This window comes from Dromiciops gliroides, chromosome 5 (assembly GCF_019393635.1).
Source record: "Dromiciops gliroides isolate mDroGli1 chromosome 5, mDroGli1.pri, whole genome shotgun sequence".
NCBI classification, from domain to species: domain Eukaryota; kingdom Metazoa; phylum Chordata; class Mammalia; order Microbiotheria; family Microbiotheriidae; genus Dromiciops; species Dromiciops gliroides.
This window is the reverse complement of record NC_057865.1, coordinates 143,679,746-143,705,609: the sequence shown is the minus strand read 5'-3', so window position 1 is coordinate 143,705,609 and position 25,864 is coordinate 143,679,746. Positions and strand designations below refer to the sequence as shown.

The window sequence follows — 25,864 nt, the reverse complement described above, 5'->3', positions numbered from 1 at the left end:
TTACAAGATTGCTGTAGATTGCAAAACACACAAGTGATTAAGGCATGGGGGTGGGGGGGTGTCGGTGATTATACCCAAGCACTAAAGCAACCTCAAGCAACGTCCGAGCATCTTCTCCAGAAAACCAAACCAAACCAAACCTCGACTACATAAACTTCTTTTTAAACTTTCCCAAAGTTAAGGGAAGAGGGGCGGGCAAGGTCTCTTCTGCGCATGGCTCGGTAGCCGAGTCAGAAACAAAACACGAAACAAAAGCGCACAGGTCCTAGCTCCCCGCCCGATCTCCGCACGCAGCTTCCAGGACCCTCGGGACGGCCGGCGGTGCAACCAAGCCTTCCCAAGACTCCGGTTCGAGCTTTCCGCCGCCAGCGGGGAGGAACGCTGAGACCTCAGGAGCCCCAACGGCTGGGCCTGCGCACGGAGAATAACCAGTCGCTAGAAGGGGGGGGGGGGGGGGGGTTGGGGGAGAAAAACCTGGGAGGGAGGGGGGCGGGGGGGTCGTTCAGCGCAAACTACAAGTCCCAGGAGGCCAGGCTTCGCGAGGTTGAAGCCGCGGAGCCTGTCGGAAGTTGAAGTACTTCGATCAGGAAATACCACCCCCGCCGGTCCCCATCCGCTCTCTCCCGCCAAAGGGAGAAGCAGTTTGATCACTGAGGATGGACCTTTCTTCCTGTACCTAGGGGACCGCCCCGGAGACCTTTTCTACTATGAGACGGTCTCCGTGCTCTCCAATTTTCCTTCTCTTTTCTTCCTCGTCCCATTCCAAACTGCTCCGAACTTTCTCCTTCCCTAGATCCCGGCAAAAGTCACCCTCTTCTCATTTCCGCTGACTGGGTTCGGTCGGGTCGTCGCGCACGCGCCCGTGGCGACTCGGGAGCCGCTGACTTCCGCTCCCAGAGTGCACCTCGAGCCGAATCATGGACCACACTGGTAAGGAGGTGGAGGGGGGGGTCTCGTTTACATGGACCCCTCGGTCAGCCCTAAACCCGCCGTCGCCCGGCTGGCGTAGCGGAACCGGGCTCGTCCTGAGGGGATGGGTTGCAGTGGCGAGGGAGGACTTCCACATACTCTTCTTCCCTCCCTTCCTTCCTCTCCGCCGTGCCCGGCTGGGGCCTGATACCTCTCGGCCTACACCCCTCCCTTCACACCCCCCACATTCTCCCCGCGTTGCAGCCTCGGTGCCCTCTCGGTCCGGAGTGGCACTCCCGGGCTGTGTGGGGAGCGCTGGGTTCTTCCCGAGGCTTCCTTCCCCCCTCTCTGCCCTCCTCCCCCCGATCTTCGGCGTCTCGCGGCTTGTGCCGGCCGGGGCTATTTTCCGGCCGGTTTAGGGCTTTGAAGAAGGGAGGGGACCTTGGGGAGCCCAACCCTGGTTCTGTGGGAGTAGAGAGACCGGGCTCGACTTAGTTCCTGCAATTTCCTCCTCCCTTGCAGCCACGGGCGGATGCTACGGTTGTCCCAAAGCTTCGTTGTTGTCGGTCCCCCGGGTGTATTTTAGATAGTGTGAAGGAGCCGGATATGAGCTCAGGGTCCACTTTAGCGCAGTCTTTGTATAAAGTCCAAATCGTACCCTACCATTACTCCCCCTTTCTCTTCCCTGAACCATGTCATTTGGGCTCTTTGCGGTTCGGAGCTTAAAACCCAGGGAGCTTCCTCATTTTTGACTCTCAGCTTATCAACAACCGCTTCGCTCTCTCCTTTCAGCCACTTTGTTAACCATGCTTTTTTGGCACTTTCTCAAAGACGCTTAGAGGGTGTCTGTAGTTCATAAAGTAAAATATTGTCTGCTTAGTAATTGTTGTTAAGTCGTGTCCGTCTTTTCGTGACCCCGTGGACCATAGCACACCACTCCTGTCCGTGGGGTTCTCTTGGCGAAGATCCTGGAGTAGTTTGCCATTTCCTATGCTAGTGGATTAAGGCAAACAGAGGTTAAGTGACTTGCCCAGGGTCACATAAGCTAGTGTCTGAGACTTGATTTGAACTTGGGTCTTCCAGATTCCGGGCCCATCGCTCTAATCACTGAGCCACCTACCTGCCTGCAGTACTTATGTGGTTTGGGACCAGAACCCTGAAATCTTGACTTTATATCAGAGAAGTGCCCCTCCCCCCCAAGTAGCAAAATATTTACGTTTGACTTTGGAAGTGAGATATGTTTATCTGTGTGTTTTAGGTGATCCTAGTATTTTTAAATTGAGCCTGAGAAAAATTATGATACAACAGCTCAGGATTGTTTTCTTATTGCAAGTTCTGTGCTCCTTGTCAGAGTATTTAAAAGGAAACTTCATGCTTGCAGTACATTAGAATGTGAGCTCCTTGAGGGCAGGGACCCTGGTTTTGCCTTTCTTTGTCTTCTGCATTTAGCACATGTGCCTGGTACTTAGTAAGCATTTAGTAAGTGCTTGTTGACTTACAGTAAGAAACGTACCTTATTTGTAGGGCACTCTAGTTTTAGAAAGCATGGGTAAATAAACTGTCCAGTAAACATGTTTTGCTTATGAGCTCCAAGCAAAGACAGAGGATAATTTAAGACACAGAAAGGCTGTTCAATAAAGAACAAGACTTTACCAGCTGCAACTGTAACCTCAGACCAGAGAACTTTTTCAGTTGTGTTACTGTACAAAGACCCACTAGTTCAGGCTTTTCAGCTTCATACAAAACTAATACTATGGGTAGTAGTCAATTCCGATATGAAGAGGTAACAGTAATACATGCTATTATTAGAAAAACAATTTTGAACCTCTAAGAAAGAACTGAGGTTTTTAAGCAAGGAAAGAACCCAACCGAAAAGTTACTGCCAACAATTGTTTGCCTGACTTTTAATTCTTGTTGGAGCTTTTAAATGCCTTCACTAGAAAAAGTAGCAAAAATGAAACATTAAAAGTGAAACAAGTTGACTTGGTTGAACTTTTAGTGAAAGGTTGTTAGGAAAATAGGCTGAAACTTTTGTCTGAAAGAGATTTTTTGCTGTGTCTGATGCTATTTTTTTCTCTTACTTTTGTTATTCCTTTCACCCTTGTCATTCTTGTCCCTACCTTATATTAGAACTGTGGCTTGTTAAGGAATGGTTGTTATAAAATAATACTAAGAAACTGGTAATGGAAAGTATTTTGGATTATTTTGTTGCCATTTTACCTCTTGGAATTTCTACAGTAAACCTTTCCTGACCTTTCCAATTGTTGATGCTTCCCTTCTCCTACCCACAATTACTTTGTATTTACTTATCTATGTATGTTATAAATGCTGTATAATAAAAAGCATTTTAATGAATACCTGTCGATTGATTATTGATTAATATTGTTCCCCTTCTCTTCCCATGAAGGCAGGAACTTTTCAGTTATGTTTTTGGTTTTGTATTCATAGTCCCTACCTTATAGCAGGCATTTAATAAATGCTTCTTGAAGTGCATTGTTTGAGGGTCAGTTTTGAATCTCCTCTTCCATATAACCATAGATTCCTATTGATCAGAAGAGTGAATTGTAAGATTAGTGAATTGTAAGATTATGAGCCTTTAATTATAAGAAACCCAGAAATATTGTCTTGAAGTTAGCTCTAGAGTTCAACTTAACACCTTCAAGGAGGCTTTACCTAAATCTGTTTTGAACAGTTCCAGTTAGCTGTCCTAAAAATCTTTAGACAGCACAATAACTTATTGAAGTGCTTAACAAAAGTAACTGAAAAAAATCATTTTAATTAACTGAAATTTGGCTTTGTTCTTATAAGTAAAAAAGTAACATCTTTTCCTATAACTGGAAAGTCACTCCTCAGCCTTAAATAGTTGTTTCTAGGAAATAAATGTATGTGTTATACATTTGGAAATGCCTATTTCTCCACCTATGCAATCCATGTGTTTTGGAGGTAAGGCAGTTCTTTACAGATGACTGAGCAAATAATTGATTTGGGGAGTCCAGGAAGCTTATTTTGGTCTGATTTATACTTAGTTTACCTCAAAGCAACATTGTACTTCTCTTAACCTACTTTTTTGGGTGGAAAAAAAGTAATGCTTAACAGCAGCTCTGAGTTACGGTATAGGTTAAGGAATGCCTTATATCTAATACATTATTTTTTCTTTCACCCATCTTTTGTACCATAGGAATATGGCTTCTAGTTACTCTATTATTTATGTGTATTTTAAGGGAGAAAAGTATGTATTTTGTGATATACCTCCCTTTAGTAATATGTCTGCAGATAAATAATTTTTCTTGGTTTTGGTTCACATCCCTTTAACAAATCTTGTTTTATTAATTCACCTTAATCAATATATTAATCACTTGCCATATACATGGACCCGTGCTAGGAAAAATACTTTTTATACTTTAAAAGATCCAGGATGGGGGGGAGGGAGGGAGAAGGGGGAGAAGAAGGGGTCACTGCTACCTGTGCAGATAGGAACAACTTAATAGACATTCTTCATGAATTGCTGCAGCCGAAGAATTTCATCACCTAATGGCTACATTTAGCCAGTAACAAATGTTTACATGCTTAGCTAGGCTGGTCCTCAAATGACAGCCTATCAGAGGTTTATCTTTGAAGTCTTTCCAAGTTAGTATAGGTCCTTTCAGTGCTTAAATTCCACTGGGGTAGCCTTAGAAAACCTGGTGTCATCTCTGCATCATGATGAGGTATCAGGGTGGGTATTTGGTGGAAGATGGAAAAGAGAAAATTTAAAAATTAAGACAGGATCTCTTCTCTCACGGAACTAACAAGTTGCAGAGGAATTGTCATGGCTTGTCCAGATATCTCATATAGTAAAAGTACTAAAGATTTGAACCAAATATAGAGAAAAAATTGCAATTAAACATGTGGTTGTGGTATTTAAAATCATGACTTCTGACATTGAAGCATGGCAGTATTTGGCAGGTTACTTCATAGGTTGGGCAGAATGTTATAAGAGAGAAAACTGAAAGAAGTCACTTTTATTTTAATATAGACAATGATTTGCAAGGCACTAATAGTTCTGGATCGTTGGGTGGCCTTGATGTTCGAAGACGAATACCTATAAAGCTAATCTCCAAACAGACAAACAAAGCCAAACCTGCTCCTCGAACTCAAAGGACTATGAACAGGATGCCTTCTAAGACACAACCTGGTGATGAAGGTAATACATTGAAATAACTGCTTGTCATGTTGCTGTGTCTGTCTAGCCTGTATACCTATACTAATTCCCATAACATAGCCCATGAAATTTTAATCTTTTCCATTGCTTTTTATTCGTGTACTATTTTAGTATGTGTTCCAATACTCTTTATTTTGATTTTTTCTTTTTACTTAGCTTTTTTTGGGGGGGGGGGTTTGAGGCAATTGGGGTTAAGTGACTTGTCCAGGGTCACACAGCTAGTAAGTGTCAAGTGTCTGAGGCCGGATTTGGACTCGGGTCCTCCTGACTCGAGGGCCGGTGCTCTATCCACTGTGCTACCTAGCTGCCCCTTACTTAGCTTTTTTAATGTTTATGTATGTTAAAGTTTGTTTTTGTGGCAATGAGAGTTAAGTGACTTGCCCAGGGTCACACAACTAGTAAGTGTCAAGTGTCTGAGGCTGGATTTGAATTCAGGTCCTTCTGAATCCAGGGCTGGTGCTTTATCCACTGTGCCACCTGGCTGCCCAAAACTGTATTTTATTTTTTTTAATCTTTTTATTTATTTATTTATTTATTTTTGGGTGAGGCAATGAGGGTTAAGTGATTTTCCCAGGGTCACACAGCTAGTAAGTGTCAAGTGTCTGAGGCTGGATTTGAACTCAGGTCCTCCTGAATCCAGGGCCTGTGCCTTTTCCCACTGTGCCACTTAGCTGCCCCCTGAATCTATGTTAAGAATTTTTCCTTACTCTCAACCCTTACCAAATATCTCTGGACAGCTAGGAGTTTTTAATCTCCTTTTCATGCTTAACAACCAAAGACAATGACTTCGCAGCCTGAAATGTAGTCTTCCCTAAAGATATGTAGGATCCCAAGGGAAAAGGACTTGATTTGATCAGGCAACTCCCAGATGAGAGAACATGGTTTTTGCATTGATGTCACAATTACATAAAGGATAATGGTAGGTGTATGGCCTGAAATGTTTTTGCTGTTTACTGGCTGAGAAATTAGTTGGTTTTGAAAGTATTCCTTGCCCTCCAGGCCCCTTTTGTATTAAGCTATAGTTGGTGTGAGACTTAGAGAATGAGATAATATAGTAGATTGGGGAAACTTTTGAGAAACTTTCCCAGAGGCTACTACTTGATCACACTTGTAAAGATTGCTCCAACTTTGTAATGTACTATATTTGTTCCTTTTTATGCTAAGTAGTTACATTTGGAGTATTTAGGAGTAGCTCCTTTGTAGCACCTTTAGAAAGTTCTCATCCCTTTTCCATGCTTATTATTTTTGTTGTAGGCTATTTAGTCCAGCCTTGCAACTAACTTAGAAATATTTCTAGACAGAAATCTTCTCTTAACTTCCATTTCTGAAATGGAAGTGAATTAGCGAAGTAGGATTAGTAGTGTTAATTCAGTTACCCATATACTTTTAAATGAGATGAGACGATTAAGGTTGGTATTTTAATTAAACCCTCCAAATTGAGTCACCTTGTCCTTGATATTTCTCCAAAGTTGTTTCTTATATTGAGCTTTGTAGCTGTGGCACCAAGTTGCCCTTGACTGGAAAAGATACACTTTCCTTGTGGTAGCTTAAGTACCTGATCTGTGCTAAGCCCTGAGGATACAAATAAAAGCGAAGATGGTCCTTGCCCTGAAGGAGCTTACAATCTAATGGGGGAAGACAACACGCTAGAGGAAGGGGGCTTGTATTGGTGAGTTTCAAAGAAGTCCATAAACAGTGTAGGTGGTAGGAAATGGGGAGACTGTGCTGAGCCCACTCTTTAAGTAGATGCCCTGGAGCCCTGGAGCTCATGGCCCTGCCATCCAGTAATAGGGTTCAGTCTGAGGGTACTGATGAAATGTGAATACCAGGTAGATTCAATCTTGCAGCATAACGAAATTTCCCAGTGATGAGTTTCCTGGGGAAGGGAGGGTATGTTGAAGAGGTCCAGAGAAGTCCAAAAGCCATATAACTCATCTGGAACTTGGAGTCTCTAAAATTGAATCAGACTCTTCTTTCACAGCAAGACTAATGCAGAAATATGTTTAATGTGATTGTACATATATAACCTATATCAGATTACTTGCTGTCTTGGGGAGGGAGGGGATCGAGGGAAGGGAGGGAGAAAAATTTGAAACTAGAAATCTTATAAAAACAAATGTTGAAAACTATCTCTACATGTAACTGGAAAATAATAAAATACTTTTATAATTAAAAGAAAATTGAATCAGACACTTGAGGTTAAGTGACTTGCCCTGGTTATGCAGGTAATTCTTGGGCCCAAATCTTCTGATTCCAAGAGCAATCCTTTAGTCACTACACTTTGCTGGCCTCCTTTATTATCATGTAGAGGTTATAATTTAAAAAGAATGGTGGCATCTGAATTTTTGTATCAAGCCTATTATTATTTTCATTTTAGAAATGAAAAGTGAAAGAACCTTCTTTTATTTAATGATTTTGTCTTGGAACCTGCTCAGGAATGGAAAAATCCCTGAAAAATGTCTTTGTGTATACATTTTTAAAAAATCTTAGCTTTCCTTTTTGTTTTCTGAGACAGGTAAATTTTGCAAGTGGCCTACAAATATGATGGTGAATATTGTAAAATTTAAATATAATGAGTGTAATGGAACCAGACCTGTGATTTCGTTGACATAGAGATTCTTTATCAAGAAAAACTCCTATGACCATTGGCATTTTCTCTGCAACTTATAATCTTAAAGAGTGGTTCAGGACAGAAAGGTTAAATGACTTACTTGCATAGGGACACCTTGCCAGCATGTGTCAGATGCAGAGCTTGAACTCAGGTCTTCCTGCCTTTGAGGCTGGACCTCTAACAACTATGCCATGCTGTCACAAATAAGGTTTTACTTTATGTTGTCATTAAATGTCTTGTGTCTATATGAAGTGTATATCATAAGTGAAATGGAAGAATTTGGCCAATTGTTTGCTAGGTGCACTTTAACAGTGACTTAGTGCTGTTAGAAAAAGTTTGTAGGTAATGTTTGCTTTTTTTCCTTAGAAGGATTTGACTATAATGAAGAAGAACGGTATGACTGTAAAGGGGGTGACATGTTTGGAAATCAGCGAAGGTTTCCTGGACACATTTTTTGGGACTTTCAGGTACAACTACTTATATGTATGTTGGTAGATATGTACATATTTTTTGTTCCATACCTGCGATTTATAATCGCTAGGGAACTCAGTGTGAGAATCATTCCAATTTATTCCATTGAACAGTTTGTTTCTAATTTATAGTCTGAGTATTGCCCAAGTCACTGAGAGGTTAAGTGACTTGTCCATAGTCAGTTAATATTTGTCAGAGACAGTACTTAGCTGACTGTCTTCTGATTCTAAGAGTGGTCCTTTATCCACTGTGCTATGTTTTCATAAATGTAATTTAAAATATTGTGAAGAAGAACAGAATCATTACTTTTGGGATGTGTTACATACAAAGTAGTTTTTCCCTTCATTTAACCAACATTTATTATATTTCTAATATATGTAATGTACTGTGCTAGGTGCTGGGTAAGATAAAAAGAAAAAGAAAATATGGTCCTTGCACAATAATTACACAAAAACCTCTTGTTTTAATGACTATCATGACATTCACATAAATTAATTTTTAAATTAGCATTTGTAAAATAGACCCTAGCATACTAGGTATTTACTATCAATGACACTACTAATCTGGTTTAAGAAGGCCGTCTAATAACAATGTCATTTCAACAGATTAACATCTTAGGTGAAAAGGATGATACTCCAGTCCATTTCTGTGATAAATGTGGATTACCTATTAAAATTTATGGGCGCATGGTAAGTATTATTGAATTAAGTGGGTTACCTGATATGTATCATCTCTGCCTTATACTTGCTATACAGTTTCTACCCTTCCCTGTGTGAGTGAGTAGGCATTGTAGAAGTTTTCTAGGGGAGCCTTTCTTTACCATTAGGCATATGTTTCCTTTGGGTTAAATCCTCAGGTAAATGCTACCATTTAATCCTTCCATCCTTCTCCCATCCCTATAAAGATTCTGCAGGATGTCATGTCCTGCCTGTGGACACACATTTTTTTTTTTCCCATGGCTTAACGTATTTCAGTCACAAAGTTATATGTGTTATCAGTTTGCCTACCAAAGATTTTATCCCAGGAACACCTATCACCATGGGAAGAGGAGTTTCCACCAAACTGAGGGGACATTTGACCTTATGTTAAGAGCAACCTTAGTTTTGGTGGCGCTTTTCCCATTTTTGCTAAATCTAGTAGAAACTTACTTCCCTTTCTGAATAGAAGCTGCTTTTAAATCATGTAGATAATGATGTTTTTATTCTTTGCAGTTTGGTACCTTGTTCACTATCTCTTACAGAGAGAGAATGATCCTAGAGCTAGGCTCAGATTCCTTGTGTTCCCTTTAAGATTTTGCAATCATCTTTGCCACAATAATGGTCCACATTGTGATTGATATAAAACATATCTGTTACTTTTAGCTTTTCTATAAGATAATGCACATGTGTTTTTTAATTATCAGCTAGTAATAGTATGGTATCTTTCATATCTCTGTCATTAGTGTTAATTATAACTTTTGTCAGTGACCACCAAAATCCCTTTGACCTCTCTTGTTCCTATTTCCTTTTCACTCAACAAAATGTGACTTTGAAATTCCCACTCCAACAGTCCACTAATTTAACTCATTTTCCTACATTCCTTTTATCTCTGATAGTCCTCTTGTTGTCTACTTTCTTCATTCCTCCCCATCCCCTGACCACTACCTCTCCTTCTCTAGATTAATACATTGACTGGGAAATAAGTCAGTTCTGCTGCTTAGAAGGTAGATCTTTAGTTCTGTGCTCAGTTACTATACTATATTGAATTCATAGAATAGTTTTGTAACAACTAATGGATTTGTTGCGGGTGAATATACACTTGGATATGTCCTTGTTTATGGAAAAGCAGTATTCCTACGTGGTGTTGCAAAGCACTAATATACTTTGCAACAGGGTATAAGATTCGTATTATTGAATATTGAAGTCCAATTTATAATCTTATGAACTGAGTTAAAGTACAGAAAATGGTCATGATTTTTCAAGTGGTGAAATTTAAAGACATTTCTCCCCTCCCTAAATTTTTCATCTAAGAAAAGATAATTTTAAATTAATAGTCTTAAATAGTCCAGTAACTTTTAAAAATATGTTTATGTTTTGCTATATGGTAAAGCAGATTCGTACAGAAAAAAGTCAGAGGCCATCAGTTGCTATGTGACTTCAACTATTCACTACATTTTCGTTGTGAGATAAATGAGAAAAATATATTATAAATAGTTGGGACTTGGGGAACATGATGTATATTACATAGATTTAATTAAATTATATATTGCTTTATAATATCTGTAGGGAAAAATGAACATAGGAAAATGAAGCCATGAGTTTCCATGGCTTTGGCATTTGACAAATGTTAATCTTTTCATAGAAAAATTATAAATTATATAAAATGTTGACTATAATGGTGTCTCTTCACAGATCCCATGCAAGCATGTTTTTTGCTATGACTGTGCTATTTTGCATGAGAAAAAGGCGGATAAGATGTGCCCAGGGTAAGAGCATTAAATTCTAAAAAAGGAAAGTTTGTGTGCTGTAGTGATTGTGATTTAGTTGACGTGCATCGTGTATTTGCCTTGAGGTTCTGTCAATAAGCCCTCTTACAAAAGTTGATAATAGGTGCTAGATTCTGTTAAACTTAAGTTGATTTGATGTTGATTAGAGCCTCTGTACTGCATTTTAAATCCTAGGTTGCTTAAGACTGAGGGTCAGATTGGGAATGAAGATCCTGGCATCTGGACTGATTTCCTGGTTATGATCGCTAGGTAGATGTTAGTGGTTCTAAAACAGATTCATTAGTACAGATTGGAACACCTAGAAAAGCCTTCCTCTCTGTTCCTGATCCTAGTTGAGAGAAAGTTGTCGTCTTCTTGGGAGAAAGGGCTTATTTACTGCTAGCTCACTTACAGCTAAAAAATATTTCTGTTTTCATTCTTTCAATTATCCACTCCCTTTGAGTTTAACCTTTTAGTTATTGATGATATCTTATGGGATTTTGGAGAATGTGAGACTGAGAGTACGTAAGATAATGATTTGGTATTGTAAGATTCATGTCCTGCTGTCAGAAAATGACATTTATGCTCAACTCTGCTAACAGAGACAAAAAAGATAGAAAATTTACAAAAATTAAAGACACAAGAATTCAAAACCTTGGGAGCCATTTGGTCTGTGGCATTGCAGTATGATAGCCCAATAAGGGATATTCATAAATAATGACCCTGAGTTACAATGAGAAGCTCTGTTTAAAAGTGTAACTTTTAATAAGCTTTTTATCCCAAATGATTAAAATAAAAAGTTGCTTGTTTTACTATGCATAGTATTTTAGAGGCTTCTGGGTACCTGAGGTTTGTTTTAAATATGAAGTTTGAAAGTTCTAATTGATATTTCATTAAAAAAGGAGTGGGATTTTAGCTTTGTCTTTTTTTTTTTTAATTCACCTCAAGTGCCTGACACATGATTGTTATCAAATGAACAAATTAATCCAGACTTGAGAATTTTAGCTTCTTGGGCCACAGAGTGCTAAATGTTCTCGTTTTTACTATTGCTAACATATATTTGAACAGGGATATAAAGCATAAGATTCTTTTAGAAAATTGAGAACTTAGGAATTTGCTTTTGTAAGATTTTAAGGTTTTTTAAAAAAATATATATGGGTAGGATATATACATTTGTTGGAATATATTTTAAGTTCAGTTTTGGAATAGAAGTCTGGCGTTAACCCTGCTGAGAAATAAAAACTAGCAGTAGAAAGATAGGATTTAAGTGACAAATTATAATTTTCAGATGTGAAATTGTGCTGTTATACATAACTGTTAATGTTTAGAGATAGGATTTTGTTTGCTGTGTAAAATGCAGTGTTTGGGGATTGTTGTTACGTTAACCAGTGTATTTTCTTCTAATTTAGCTGTAATGATCCTGTGCAGCGAATTGAACAGTGTATGCGGGGTTCTCTCTTCATGTGTAGCATTGTTCAAGGGTGCAAAAGAACGTACTTGTCTCAAAGAGACTTACAGGCTCACATCAACCACCGTCATATGAGAGCTGCAAAACCTGTCCCTCGTCCTCCAATTGAAAATGTTCATCCTCCTATTGCCCCACCACCAGCTGAAATCCCTGATCGCTTTATAATGCCTCCAGACAAGCACCATATGAGCCATATTCCGCCAAAGCAGCACATCATGATGCCGCCACCTCCCCTGCAGCATGTGCCACATGAGCATTATAATCAACCACATGAGGATATCCGAGCTCCTCCTGCGGAGTTGTCAATGGCTCCACCTCCACCTCGTTCAGTCAGTCAGGAAACCTTTCGAATTTCAACAAGAAAACACAGCAATTTAATAACTGTCCCTATTCAGGATGATTCAAATTCAGGTGCCAGAGAACCACCACCTCCAGCCCCAGCACCTGCTCACCATCATCCTGAATATCAGGGTCAACCAGTGGTTTCTCACCCTCATCATATTATGCCTCCACAGCAACATTATGCACCACCACCTCCTCCTCCACCGCCAATAAGCCATCCAATGCAGCATCCTCCCCAGGCAGCAGGTACTCCTCACATGGTTTATAGCCAAGCTCCTCCTCCACCAATGACCTCTGCTCCACCACCAATTACCCCACCCCCTGGACACATCATTGCCCAGATGCCACCATATATGAATCATCCTCCACCAGGACCTCCTCCTCCTCAACATGGTGGTCCCCCTGTAAATGCCCCCCCCCCTCACCACTATAATCCTAACTCTTTGCCACAGTTCACTGAAGATCAAGGAACTCTGAGCCCTCCATTTACACAGCCAGGAGGAATGAGTCCTGGTATATGGCCTGCACCAAGAGGGCCACCTCCACCTCCAAGAATGCAGGGTCCACCCTCTCAAGCCCCACTTCCTGGACCACATCATCCCGATCAGACAAGATATAGACCATATTACCAATGATAGTAGTGTTTTGAACTGAAGATACAGTGAGGGTTGGGGGAGGGAGGGAACTTTATGTATTTTGAGGGAGGAAAAGCACCTCTTACAGAGGTGGCTGTAAAACACTCTTAGGGTCTTGTATCTTAAAATGTTTTTAAGCCTTGACCTTAGGACTGATTTCAAGTATACTGTAGTGCAGATAAGTGGCTCAGTAGAGCACAACTATATTTTAACAACTTTGTGCCCCTAGTGTGGTAAATTGCCCCAGAGTTGATCATTTTGTAATATTATTTCCTGGAAAAAAAAAAATCAAACATTGTACCACTTTCAGAAATATTGCTTTTGTTAAATCCAATGTTTAGTTTTTCTTGTGATACATTTTGTTAACCTGTGTAAAATAATTAAATTTCAATATGGTTGTAAAGATGCTATTTTTTATGTGAACTTGAGTGGAGTTGCATACTGTTTCTTAAAACCATATGTTTTGCCACTAATATTTTCCCAAAGGTTAAAATAAAATGCTACGAGTATACAGATTTTCTAGAGTTTACTATAAGGCAGACAGTTAATGATAAAGTACAATTCTTCCACATTCAAGGCACTGCACTGAAAGTCATAGGCACAGTATGTTTTGCACTTCACTTAAATGCCTTTGATTTTTAGGCAACCTCAGGAGCACCAAATATATTGAAATTGCAGTACTATAATAACATCAATTCCTGTTAATGATGTTAAAATCCTTTACTTGTTCAGAAAGTCAGGGCTAAAGTAAGATTTTGTAGGCTCCAAGCTGGTGATGCCATTGCTCTTTCTTGCTTGTTTACTAATGGTTGGACTCAACAGAGTGTACCACATTCATTAGTCTAATCTAAGATTATTTTATAGAAATTGTTTAAATGATAGCATTCAGTTGAAATATGTATGTCCTACTCTGGTTATTTGTCCTAAGATAAAGAGTTAGAACAGTATAGATTACCAAAAATCCCTTTTTCCTAAGTAGAGATTAGTCTTGGGCTTGAGTGGTTTCTTGTTCATAGAGTTTCAAATTAGAGTTTAAATACCATTTAAGGCATTTAAATACTATATCAATGAAGGAAATTATTCTGGAAATATAAACAAATATACTCAGGCTTGTTTTATGTACTTTGTGATAGGGCTTCCCCCTCTAATTTGAATTGTAAAAGTACTAATTTATGACTATTTGAGTCCTGATGGTAAAACAATCTAACCTTAATTTTTAAACAATTTAACATGGAGTTAGTGAGCTGTATTAAATAGCTTCATTCCCAAGTGTGGAAACGGAAAGTGATAGTAAAGTTAGATGAATGTCCATACTTTATAATGTGCCTTTTTAGAGTCAGTTTTTGCATTACAGGGTCTTGTTCACAGTCCAACTTACATGATTAATTAGTAGTTTAAATCTAACTTAAGTATGTATGAGTTAACATTCCTTAGGGTATAGTTGAATGTCCTATAAGTAAACCATGTGAAATTTTTTTTTTCCTATACAGTGCTGTATAGTACAAACAAAATTTATGGTATGCACAGATCATTCAGTAGATAGTTTGTAGTATATACATTTAGCACATACATCTTAGGAGTCTATCAGTTTGCTGATTTTATACATTGTGGCAAAGGATGACCATCTTTAATGGGATTGCTCAGCCAGATAGTCGAAAAGCTGAAAAGCTTTTCTCACCTTGATAATTAGGTGTAAAGACATCCCCAAGCTTAGAGTTGAAGTTAGAGGTAATACAGATGACCTTTTATTTCATTTGCCTGAAATAGCTAATGCAAAAATTGAATCAGGTACAACTTAACCATTGAGAAAATATAATTTCATATTAGCAGTCAGACTCCAATGTTAATGTGATGTTTCTAGTAGAAAAATGAGAAATTCTTGTTAGAATTTCGAGGGTGAAGTAGTGCCATGTTTTCGTGACAAATGCTTCTATCCTGTTCCTGGTAGACAGTTGGACCTGAGCAAAATTCCCTTTTCATCCCTTTGAAAGCACCCATTCCTTCCCCCACCCCTTTCCAATTAAGGGCTGTTAAAATGATAAGAACTATTTATTGCTTCATATAACAAACAAAAAAAAATAGTCGAATTCACTTTTAAGGCTTGTCAATTTTCATGACAATTTTTCTAATATGGAATTTCCTAAAATTGAATTTGAAACTATATTCAGTCTGAAACCACTTAGCCTACATATTGGAGACAAATTTAGTATCATGATAAATCCCGCATATTGTAGAAGTAGGATTTTTTTTTTCCTCAGTGATGCTTATTTGCAGTTAAATTTGGGAAATGTGTATATTTCTTATACAGGGAGCCATATCAAATGAATATGTTGTTGCAGACAATTTTTAAATGATATTGGGCTTAAAGACAACTGGTTATTGTTTATTGGGTGGGTGGGTGAAAGTGGAACACAAAACCTTAGTGCTTCTTTTTAAAAGATAAAACATGTGAAACCCAGCTTTATTTCAGGGAAGCCTTTAAAACTATGATGGACGTAAGTCTAAATGAAATGTATGTATGTTTCATTATATTGCTCTTAAGACTACTGAGGTGGCAGTTTAATTCTTAAAAACAATAAAATGGAAGCATAAATACTTATTTTGCCTAGATGCGTTTTTACGAATTGTGATGTGCTTGGGAAACAATTCAGAATTTTCTTATTTACATTGAATTTAAGTATTTGAGGCCAAATTTATATTTCTTTGAATCGAAAAGGCAGCAACTCAATTATCAATATCTGTTGTTGGTATGCGTATTTATTCAAAACACAATTTTGGAGGGGAAATTAAGTCTCTTCAGCATAAGACACCTGTTATTTTAAAAACCGGTTTTGTCATTAAATACCCCACAAATCTTACACAAAAATCATTAAATAATATATGATTGTATTTCAATGGTATCCGTGTGGAGAAATAAGTGCTTGAAATTTTTTTTCCTCCAAAACCCACAGGTTAAGTGACTATATATGTAGTGTGTCATATATAAAACTGTAAAGTTTGTTTGTGATTAATGTATGGGGTGGTAAATATGTGTGTGAGTGTGAATGTGTGTTTCTGAGTTCTTGAGGGTTTTTATATTTAAAGCCTCATCTTTAAATGTTCCTGTGGTATCCCAAAGGGAAGCTAGGTGGCGCAGCAGATACAGATATAGTAGATGGAGCACTGGGCTTGGAATCAGGAAGACCCATCTTCTTGAGTTCAAATCTGGCCTCAGATACTAATAGAATGACTCTGGGCAAGTCATTTAACCCTTTTTGCTTTAGTTTCTCTTCTGTAAAATGAGCTGGAGAAGGAAATGTCAAACCAATGCGGTATCTTTGCCAAGACAACTTCAAATGGGGTCACGATGAATTGGACATGACTGAACAAGGGGTTTCCCAATCTGTTCATTTAGCTAACATCTTGGATTGATTTTTCTAATGATTCCACCTCTAGATTGGACTGCATGGAAGGAAAACAATGGAACAGAGTCAAGTTCCTCAATTCAATGAATCAAAATAGCAAATTGTCTTTTTCTCTATGCCAAATGTGCTAGAGTAGTATTCTTTTGGTCATGCTATTGTGTTTGTGAATAAATTTAACTTGTCAAGTAAACATGATTAAAATGGAAATGTTCACAATATATATCCAGTTCAACAAGTGAGTGATGTGTAAGTGGACAGAAACGAAGTTATTTTGCTATTCCCTCAGTGAGAACCAAGTATGTAAATTTTGAATGTCTTCTCATGGTTTTGTCTCATGTATTTTCTAACACCGAGGTGGGGAAATGTTCAGTTTTATTTCTTAAAGTAGTACTTTAAAAGCTATTTTAATTCTTCTACCTCATTCACAGTTTGAAACCTTTAGATATTAAAATATGGGTAGGAAGAGAATTTTGCATTGCCTCCACATTCAAGTGGCATTGTATTAAAATCCATTCTGCACATAAAGATGGCTAGCATAGGTTCTATAACTTTACTTTTTTCGGAAAATAATTCAATTTTATTTCATTTCAGTTCCAGATTCTCACCCACCAATTCTCTCCCTACTTTTCCCACCAGTTGAGAAGGCAAGAAACAGTCTATTACAAATATGAAGTCATGCAAAGCAAATTTCTGCATTAGCCATGTTTTTAAAAAAGGCAGGAAAAAGGGGTAAAAATAGGCTTCAACCTATACTCTGAGTCCATCAGTTCTCTGTCTAGTGAAAAATGCTATCCACCTCCAGATAGACTATACTGATGTTTGTGGTATTCCTTCAATCCCCAAGTTCTTTAGTTATGGAACTGAGCTTAGCAAACATTCAGTCTCATAAGAGTCTGACTCATACTGATTTTACTCGTCCTTTATGCCTGGCTCTTTATTGCTATTCATGTGTCCTGGATCATGGTTTCTTTTTAGACTGGTAAGATGCTATTACCTGAATTAACACATGCATAATAAATGCTAAAATAAGATGAAAGTCTAATGATTACTTGGTTTTCCAGGAAATAACTGTAATAAGGTGTAGTAGTTCACATGCCTCAACTCACCTTCCTTTTCTATAGACACTGGTCCTTTCTCAAGTTCTCTTGAATCCTCAACATAATCAGCATTGTTTAGTGGATAGAGCCAAATTTGGAATCAACAAGAGCTGGGTTGAAATTCCCTCAGACACTAGCTGTAGCATCCCAGACGAGTCACTTAACCTCTCTAGGCCTCTCAGTTCCTCATCTGTAAAAATGAGGGGGTTGGACTAGATGGCGTCTAAGGTTCCTTCTAGCTCTAAATCTATGATTTTATACCAGTGAAGATGATGATAATGTTAATAGCTAGCATTTATATAGCACTTTATGGTCTGCAAAAATACTTTACAGATATCTCAGTTCTCACAATAATTATGGGAGTTAGGTGTTATCACCATTTTACATATGAAGAAACAAACACAAATTAAGTGACTCGCCCAAGGTCAAACATTGTCTCAGGCTGGATTTGAACTCAGGTCTTCTGAATTCCAGTGCTCTACCCCCACTGCACCATTAATGCAAAGAAAAGGTCAGTCCAGTATCTAGATTTGAAGTACCAGTACTGCCACTAATTTGCTAAGGACTTTGGGCAAATCCCCCTTTCTGGGTATATATTCTTTTTTTTTTTTTTTTTTAATGAGGCAATTGGGGTTAAGTGACTTGCCCAGGGTCACACAGCTAGTAAGTGTTAAGTGTCTGAGGCCGGATTTGAACTCAGGTACTCCTGACTCCACGGCCAGTGCTCTATCCACTGCGCCACCTAGCCACCCCTCTGGGTATATATTCTTATTTGTAAAATGAAAGAGATTGGATTAGTTTACCTCCAGATTTCTGGTTTATCATTCTTAGAGTGTGAGTATTTAAATGATTTCTCTCCCTCAGATTTATTTCCACCTGCATACTTTATTTCCTTCTCATAACATCTCATTCTCTCCTGTATGCAAGGATTTTTGAAAAATTGCATCATTAAATTCCAGTGTTTCTATGAGACAAATAAGTACAATCGCCTATGAGCTCTATGAAATTGGTGTCATCTGAATTTGGTATCTCTCCTCATATTGGCCAGTCTTCTGCATGTGAAGGGGGTTAATAACAGCAGCTCACATTCCTATAGTGCTTGAAAGTTCATAAGATGTTTTTCTTAGGACAATTTGGTGTGCTAAGTGTAAGGTATTATCTCTGTGCTACAAATGGGGAAATAGCGGCATGTTAAGTGACTGGATTATGGTCATACCACAAGTCAGTATCAGAACCTGGACTCCAATCCAGGTCATTTGACTCCAAATCCAGTGGTTTTACCCACTAAGCTATACTGCCTTTTAATAAACATTTGGTAAATTGAATGGAGAACAGTTCTCGTTCTGCATTTTCCTAGTACCAAAAGCAACAACTGCTGACCAACTACCACCAACTGGCAGATAAACACAAGAGCCCTGGGAGGGGCAGTACTCCCTGTTTCCGGCTCAGCCCTCAGCCATCATCAGGGAAGGCTCCAACCAGGGGAGGTGGAGGGGAGGGAGGCTTCCCAAGGCAACCCAGCCCAACTGAAGCAGCAAAGTCCTTTCAGGGAGAGATAGGAAGCAGCATGAGCCCAACAAATCACCAGGACCTCAGTGGTCATCTCTCAGATCCTGATGGAGACAGCCCAGGACTCTGAACCCAAGAGTCTTGGGAATACAAATGCTTCAAAATTACCATCTGCTTTGCCAGTGCACCCTAAGGACCATGGGACCTTTCCATTTGTCTCATACCTAAAACCTTCCATATGTGTCATCGCCCTCCTTGAGAGCAGGTCCTGTCTTATTTTTCTCTTTGTATATCCAAAGTGCTTAACACAGTGCTTTTGCACATAATAAGCACTTAATAAATGCTTTTCATTCATTCATTCATTCATTCATTCATTCATTCATTCATTCATTCCCAGTCCTGTTTCGAGAACAAGAACTAAACTAAGGGTGAACTTAGGAAAACTACTGATTGGAAAGTGATGAAAGGAGCTGTTTGGCAAAGTTGAGTTCCAGTGCCTTGTAGGTGCATTGATTACTAATTACCCCAGAGATGGAGTCTCCCAGGGTAACCTGTTGACAGCTTTCTTTTGTTTTTCCTCCACTCATTTTTCTTTTTGGTATAATAAAAATTCTGCCCCTTCCTTCAGTCAAAAAGACATGTCAATTCATCATTCTTTTTTGAAACATCTCTTTAAAGAATTCTGATCATTTCTTTATTTTGTTTGTTTGTTTTGTGGGGCAATGGGGGTTAAGTGACTTGCCCAAGGTCACACAGCTAGTAAGTGTCAAGTGTCTGAGGCTGGATTTGAACTCAGGTCCTCTTGAATCCAGGGCCGGTGCTTTATCCACTGTGCCACCTAGCTGCCCCCATTTCTTATTTTTAATTTCTGATTAATGTCTCCAATGGGAATTACCCATTTCCTTTTTATCTCTCTCTAAATTTTAAGGTTTTTAGCCTTCTTTATTAACAACTAATTAAAAACTGGCAACAAAAATTAGGAATGTATGCCTAGATGGTTAAGAATTTATACTTGTATTTTTAAAATGCCTTTGTGATTTTATGACTGCTGTATCTACTATAGAGAGGACCAAATCAGCTTGAAGAGCAGAAAGAACACTGGATTTAGAATATAAGGACTGGGGAAACTAGGTGGCGCAATGGATAAAGCACCGGCCCTGGAATCAGGAGAACCTGAGTTCAAAACCGGCCTCAGACACTTGACACTTACTAGCTGTGTGACCCTGGGCAAGTCACTTAACCCTCATTGCTCAGCAAAAAAAAAAAATATATATATATATATATATATATATATATATATATATATATATATATATATATATATATATATATATATATATATATATATATATATATATATATATATGGACTTCACTTTGAGTCCTGGCTCCACCACTTAGCACATTTGTGACTGTGAGTAAGTTATTGCACCTGTCTTGCTTTCTATTTCCACATTTGTAAAATGAGGAGTTTGGACTAACTGACCACAGGTCACCCAGGTGATTAACTGCTTCTGATCAGGTTAGCTTTGTGTAAAGATATAATGTGTCTAAATCTCAGTAGAAGGATGAAATCCAGGGCTGGTGGGTGTATGTCTTCTATGAATTTTTCAGAAGCTTCATTCTCATGATCTTTTTTTTTTTAATTTAAATTTACAGTGGGACAGTTGGAAGAACTTTAGAGATAGGCCACAAAATTTTTTTCTTCCCCTTCGAGAATTTTAAAAGAAATATTTCATGACAAACCAAGCTTCTATGCAACTGAAAGGATTTTAAAAAGTGAAAGTATATTTTAAGGTTTAGGGTTATAAATTACAGAATTCAAAGCAGTTGTGTAAATGCATTATTATAAAGGTGTATAAATTACAGGGTCCAAAGCAGTTGTGTAAACACATTGTAAAAACCCTTACATACAAATGCAGTGACTTGGATTAGAATCCATCAGCACTATATAAATACAAATATATGTACATAATTATTTCCCTTTTTGTCAGATAAATCTGTAAAATAAAAAATTAAGAGTATATCATTTTATAATAATGTGAAAAATATACTGTTAGAAGTCTTGTTCCAAAGACTGAAACAATGCCACGTAGTAAAAATATTCTTCATACGATGTATGAACTTATTGATGATTCTCTGGATAGAAAGTTGTTCTTCTATACTGAACAGTGTGGTAAAAATCTCCCTGAATTTTATTTTGGTTATAATTTTGTTTCCACAGATACCTGAAAGAAAGAAAGAAAGGCAGGCTTATTTCATTATAAGGCATGTTGAAGCTTTCATGATTGACCATTGTACTTTTAGAGCAGTGATAGACATGCCAGTTTTACCAGGATCATTAATAGATACCCACAACATTTTAAATTTTTTCCTAAATATCAACACCTGGAGACTTAATTAACTGTATCTGTAACCAGGACAATCTAAGCTGAGAGGGAGGCACAGATTGTAGGAGGGGCATGTATGCTGGAGGAGGCTGTCCATCCCCAGAGAGTATAGCCCTTGCTTCTGTGGGGGTTGAAGAGGAAGGTGGATTCTCTCTTTCTTTTTTTTTCTTATTGCAGGGCAGTGAGGGTTAAATGACTTGCCCAGGGTCACACAGCTAGTAAGTGTCAAGTGTCTGAGGCCAGATTTAAATTCAGGTCCTCCTGAATCCAGGGCTGGTGCTTTATCCACTGAGCCAACTAGCTGCCCCCAGAAAGTGGATTCTATGGCAATAGTTCTGGGTATAGTAATGCCACATGCCACTGGAGAACTTCTGGTAGTCACAGTGAATGGAAAGGAAGTGTGCCCTCCCTCCTTGGTGCTCTGAGATGTTTATTGTTTATGCTAATTTGGGCAGTGTTGGTTGGATCTACCTTATGTATTTATATTATATTTTAGGTTTATCAAAGAATTTTTTTTTTTAGGGAGACAATTGGGGTTAAGTGACTTGTCCAGGGTCACACAGCTAGTAAGTGTTAAGTGTCTGAGGCCGGATTTGAACTCAGGTACTCCTGACTCCAGGGCTCTATCCACTGCGCCACCTAGCTGCCCCCTATCAAAGAATTTTTAATCAATATAATACATAACAATCTCCCCCTTCTCTCTTTGCTTCTGAAGGATATTACATAAAACCCATAGCAGTATATCCACCTTTAATATGGAACCTTTCTTCTGAAATGGTTGAAGTTTTCATTTATCCAGAGAAAGGGTGGGTTGGGTGGGTGGGGCTATTAATATGATTCCCTTTTCAAAAACAGGGTGGTTGTTTTGAATACTTGATAGCAGGGCCAAAGATTAGACCCCAGTATTTTTGACACCTGTTCAGAAACTCCTGGAACCCTGAAGTCTGGTAAAGAGGAAGTCTCAGATGAACCTTATACCTGTGTTTAGTGAGAGTTCAGAAGCCAACCACCATGGGGAGCAATTTCAGGTTATTTTTTTTTTTAAGAATAAAATAATAGTTTATTTAAGTTCTAGGGAAAGGAAACCAAGAGAGAAATCCTTGGACTTCTTCTCATGGGGAGAAGGCATGGCACAGAGGCATGGCTCTCTGAGATACCTCAGGTTCTTTTTTAATCTTTTTAGCTTCATAGGACCTATTTCCTAAACCTTCTGGCTCCTCTTTAAAAAATCTTAAAATTTTGTTGCTATTGATTTTTTTGTTTTTGTTTTTTTATCATCTTTATTTTGGAATATGTTTCTCCACCTCTTGCCCAGTGGACCATCCCTTAGCTGTGTGTAAAAAGGGAAGAAAAAAACAATTCAGCAAAACAGACTCACACACCAAATGAACCTGCTCATCAAAGAAGGGAGGGCAAAATGCATATTCTCATCTCTTTAGAGCCAGGATCAGCCATTATCACCTCACAGTGTTCATTTGGGGAGGGGGTGGGGCAATGAGGGTTAAGTGACTTGCCCAGGGTCACACAGCTAGTAAGTGTCAAGTGTCTGATGTTGGATTTGAACTCAGGCCTTCCTGAATCCAGGGCTGGTGCTTTATCCACTGTGCCACCTAGCTGTCCCCCACAGTGTTTATTTTTGCCTAAACCTCTTAATAATCTTAGTCCTCCCAACTCGAAGAATTTTTTTTTATTTCTTTTTTTTTTTTTTGAGGAATTTTCTTAAGGGTAAGCACATCCTACAAAATTCCATTCTTTGTTTGAACTCTTCAGTAGAGCAGGTGATCTAGGTTTGGGTCCAAGCTCAATCCTTAATTGGACCTCCAATTTCTGTTTCCTTATCCTTCGAATGAAGATAACAACACCTACCTGATCTCTTAGGAATGTTGTGAGGCTACGTTGAGATGAGTTGGCAAGCACTTTGAAAAATGATAAAATGATCTATAAATGATACAGACTATTATGAGAAATTCAGTGGCATTATTTTCAATATATTTTGGAATGATTTGGGTTTAGTGTTCCCAATAGCTTCCTGGAGATTGTATATTAATAATAACTGACATTTATTTAGTGCTTTAAGATTTGCTTTATACACATATCCTCACAACAACCCTGTGAATTAGATTCTATTATTGTCCTCACAATTAACAGATGAAGAAACTGAGGTACAGAAGGATTAAATTACTTGCCAAGGGTCACATAGTGAGTAAATTGTGAGGCAGGGGTTGAATTTAGGGCTTTCTGATTCCAAGTCCAGTGCCCTATCCACTATGCAAGATTGCCTCTCCAATCTTTCAAGAATGAAGCACAGGGGCTGCTAGATGGCGCAGTGGATAGAGCACCGGCCCTGGATTCAGGAGTACCTGAGTTCAAGTCTGGCCTCAGACACTTAATACTTACTAGCTGTGTGATCCTGGGCAAGTTGCTTAACCCCAATTGCCTCACTAAAAAAAAAAAATAGAAAAAAAAGAATGAAGCACAGTGGATAAAGCATTGGCCCTAGATTCAAGAGGACCTGAGTTCAAATCTGACCTCAGACACTTGACACTTAATAGCTGTGTGACTCTGGGCAAGTCACTTAACCCTCATTGCCCCACAAATTAAAAAAAAAAAAAAGAATAAAGCACAGAGAGCTTGTAAAAAGTCCAAAGGACTTGTTGCCCTTTGTTTGGTTCCTTCTTACATTTCTGCCTCTGACTTCCTGAAGTTTGTTAAGTAAAACACAAATGATCCCCCCTGGAGCTCCTTCACATGGGAATTATCTGTTAAGTCCTGGCAGATGAACCTTACCTGGTAGTCCCTATTGTGTAGTCCTCCATTTGTGTTTATAGTAAAATCGACTTTCTCCTGAGATAAAAAGAAGTTCTATGTTACAAAGCAAACACAAATTACCCTTTATTTTAAAATACACAGTTTTCAAAATGATCAAGTTTAATTCCTAAAACTATTGTAACACTCAGTATCAATATTCTCCCTTCATGTTAAAGTCGCTAAGGATTATTACCTACCTGATTGTGGTTGAACTTTGAAATAATGTAGTTCTTTTTCATCCAAATGTGCAAAATGGCGTCATGAATCGTCAGGAAAAATATTGAGCTCTGGACCTCATGGTCAAAAAAGCCACACCGTTCAAGCTTTTCCATAAAATCATCTGAAGGGAAACAAAATGAAAATGTGTAAGGAAAACAAGAGTTTGAACACAAAGTCCTTTTATTAAGGTGGCTTTTGACATAGACACTATTTGCAAATATTTCATTTGTCATTGATATCAGATGAAGTTTTGGTGCCTTGCTATGCTGTGGCAATAATGCTAACTCATATTTATCTAAGGGTTTATGGTTTATAAGGCACTTTTCTCACATCTACCCTGTGATGTATTATGTATCTGTATTATTATTACCATTTTACAGATGAGGTTAAGTGATTTGCCCTCAGTATCATCGCTGGTAAGTAGACTCTAGACCCCTCTACAGAGCTCCTGTACCAAAGACCATAATACTTTCCCATTTCACCATATGGCTACCTAGGATATCACCAAACCATTAGCTTACTATTACAATAGCTTCTTCTAGAGGACATATGAACACATTTGCTAAATGTTCTCATTCATATGACAGTGACTGAAATACGTCAATATTCTCTTGTGCAGATGATCTTGCCAGTTGAATGGTTTCAACATTGAATTTTGCCTTCGGCTTGGGTTTTTTGTTTTGTTTTGTTTTATTTGTTTTTTGGTTTAGTTGAAAGAGCAAAACACAGTATGCCTGCTTGACAGTGTATTTAGATTCTTTGCTGCCTTACCTCTTTTATCAGTTATAGCTCCAACAACCTCAGTTGCTCACCTTGTAGCCCCAATTTTTTTTTTTTTGCAGGCAATGGGGGTTAAGTGACTTGCCCAGGGTCACACAGCTAGTAAGTATCAAGTGTCTGAGGCCAGATTTGAACTCAGATACTCCTGAATCCAGGGCCGGTGCTTTAACCACTGTACCATCTAGCTGCCCCTGCCCTAATTTCTTCAATGGCTGGATTATGTTAGGAACCAAATCCATTTTTTGGCATTTAACTCCCTTGTCTTTGGAAGGCTTTGTTTTTGGAAGCATGGTAGCTTGCATGCCCTGATCAATTAGCAGCAAGTTGAAAGGAGTTACTAATTATAATGAAAACTTAGTGCTGTGGTAATGTTGCATTCCCCTTAAGACTTCCATTAGAGTGCTAAGGGCAAAGAGAGTGTTTTGCATGTTAGCCTATTCTGCCTTCTAAATTAGAACTTAAACTAGAAAATTGTACCTAGGGACTCACTAAATGCTATTAAGATATTGATTTATTTAACAAGCATTTATTAACCACCTATTGCATTCAGAGTACCA

At 38.5% G+C, this 25,864-nt stretch overlaps 2 protein-coding genes across 3 annotated transcripts in view; one reads left to right on the top strand and one right to left on the bottom strand.

Annotated features, from left to right (window-relative positions):
• The first annotated feature begins 513 nt into the window (after positions 1–513).
• Positions 514–15,700, top strand: CBLL1 (Cbl proto-oncogene like 1). Of its 2 annotated transcripts, none has more exons than XM_043968727.1 (6): positions 514–930; positions 4,925–5,092; positions 8,091–8,188; positions 8,798–8,881; positions 10,583–10,656; positions 12,066–15,700. In XM_043968727.1, the coding sequence occupies exons 1-6, from the start codon at positions 918–920 to the stop codon at positions 13,099–13,101; spliced, it is 1,473 nt and encodes a 490-aa protein (XP_043824662.1). In that variant the 5' UTR covers positions 514–917; the 3' UTR covers positions 13,102–15,700. The 2 variants fall into 2 exon arrangements, with proteins under 2 accessions (XP_043824662.1, XP_043824661.1); XM_043968726.1 differs by having other exon boundaries at positions 8,088–8,188.
• Positions 15,701–20,878: 5,178 nt separating this feature from the next.
• The window catches only part of SLC26A3 (solute carrier family 26 member 3), a 34,607-nt gene continuing 29,621 nt past the window's right edge, over positions 20,879–25,864 (bottom strand). Inside the window, exons 18-20 of the mRNA XM_043967899.1 lie at positions 24,506–24,648; positions 24,288–24,344; positions 20,879–21,338 (exon numbers count right to left, since the gene is read on the bottom strand). Of these exons, the coding sequence (XP_043823834.1) occupies positions 21,315–21,338; positions 24,288–24,344; positions 24,506–24,648 (224 nt within the window). The 3' untranslated portion in view covers positions 20,879–21,314. The remainder of the gene's footprint in view (positions 21,339–24,287; positions 24,345–24,505; positions 24,649–25,864) is intronic.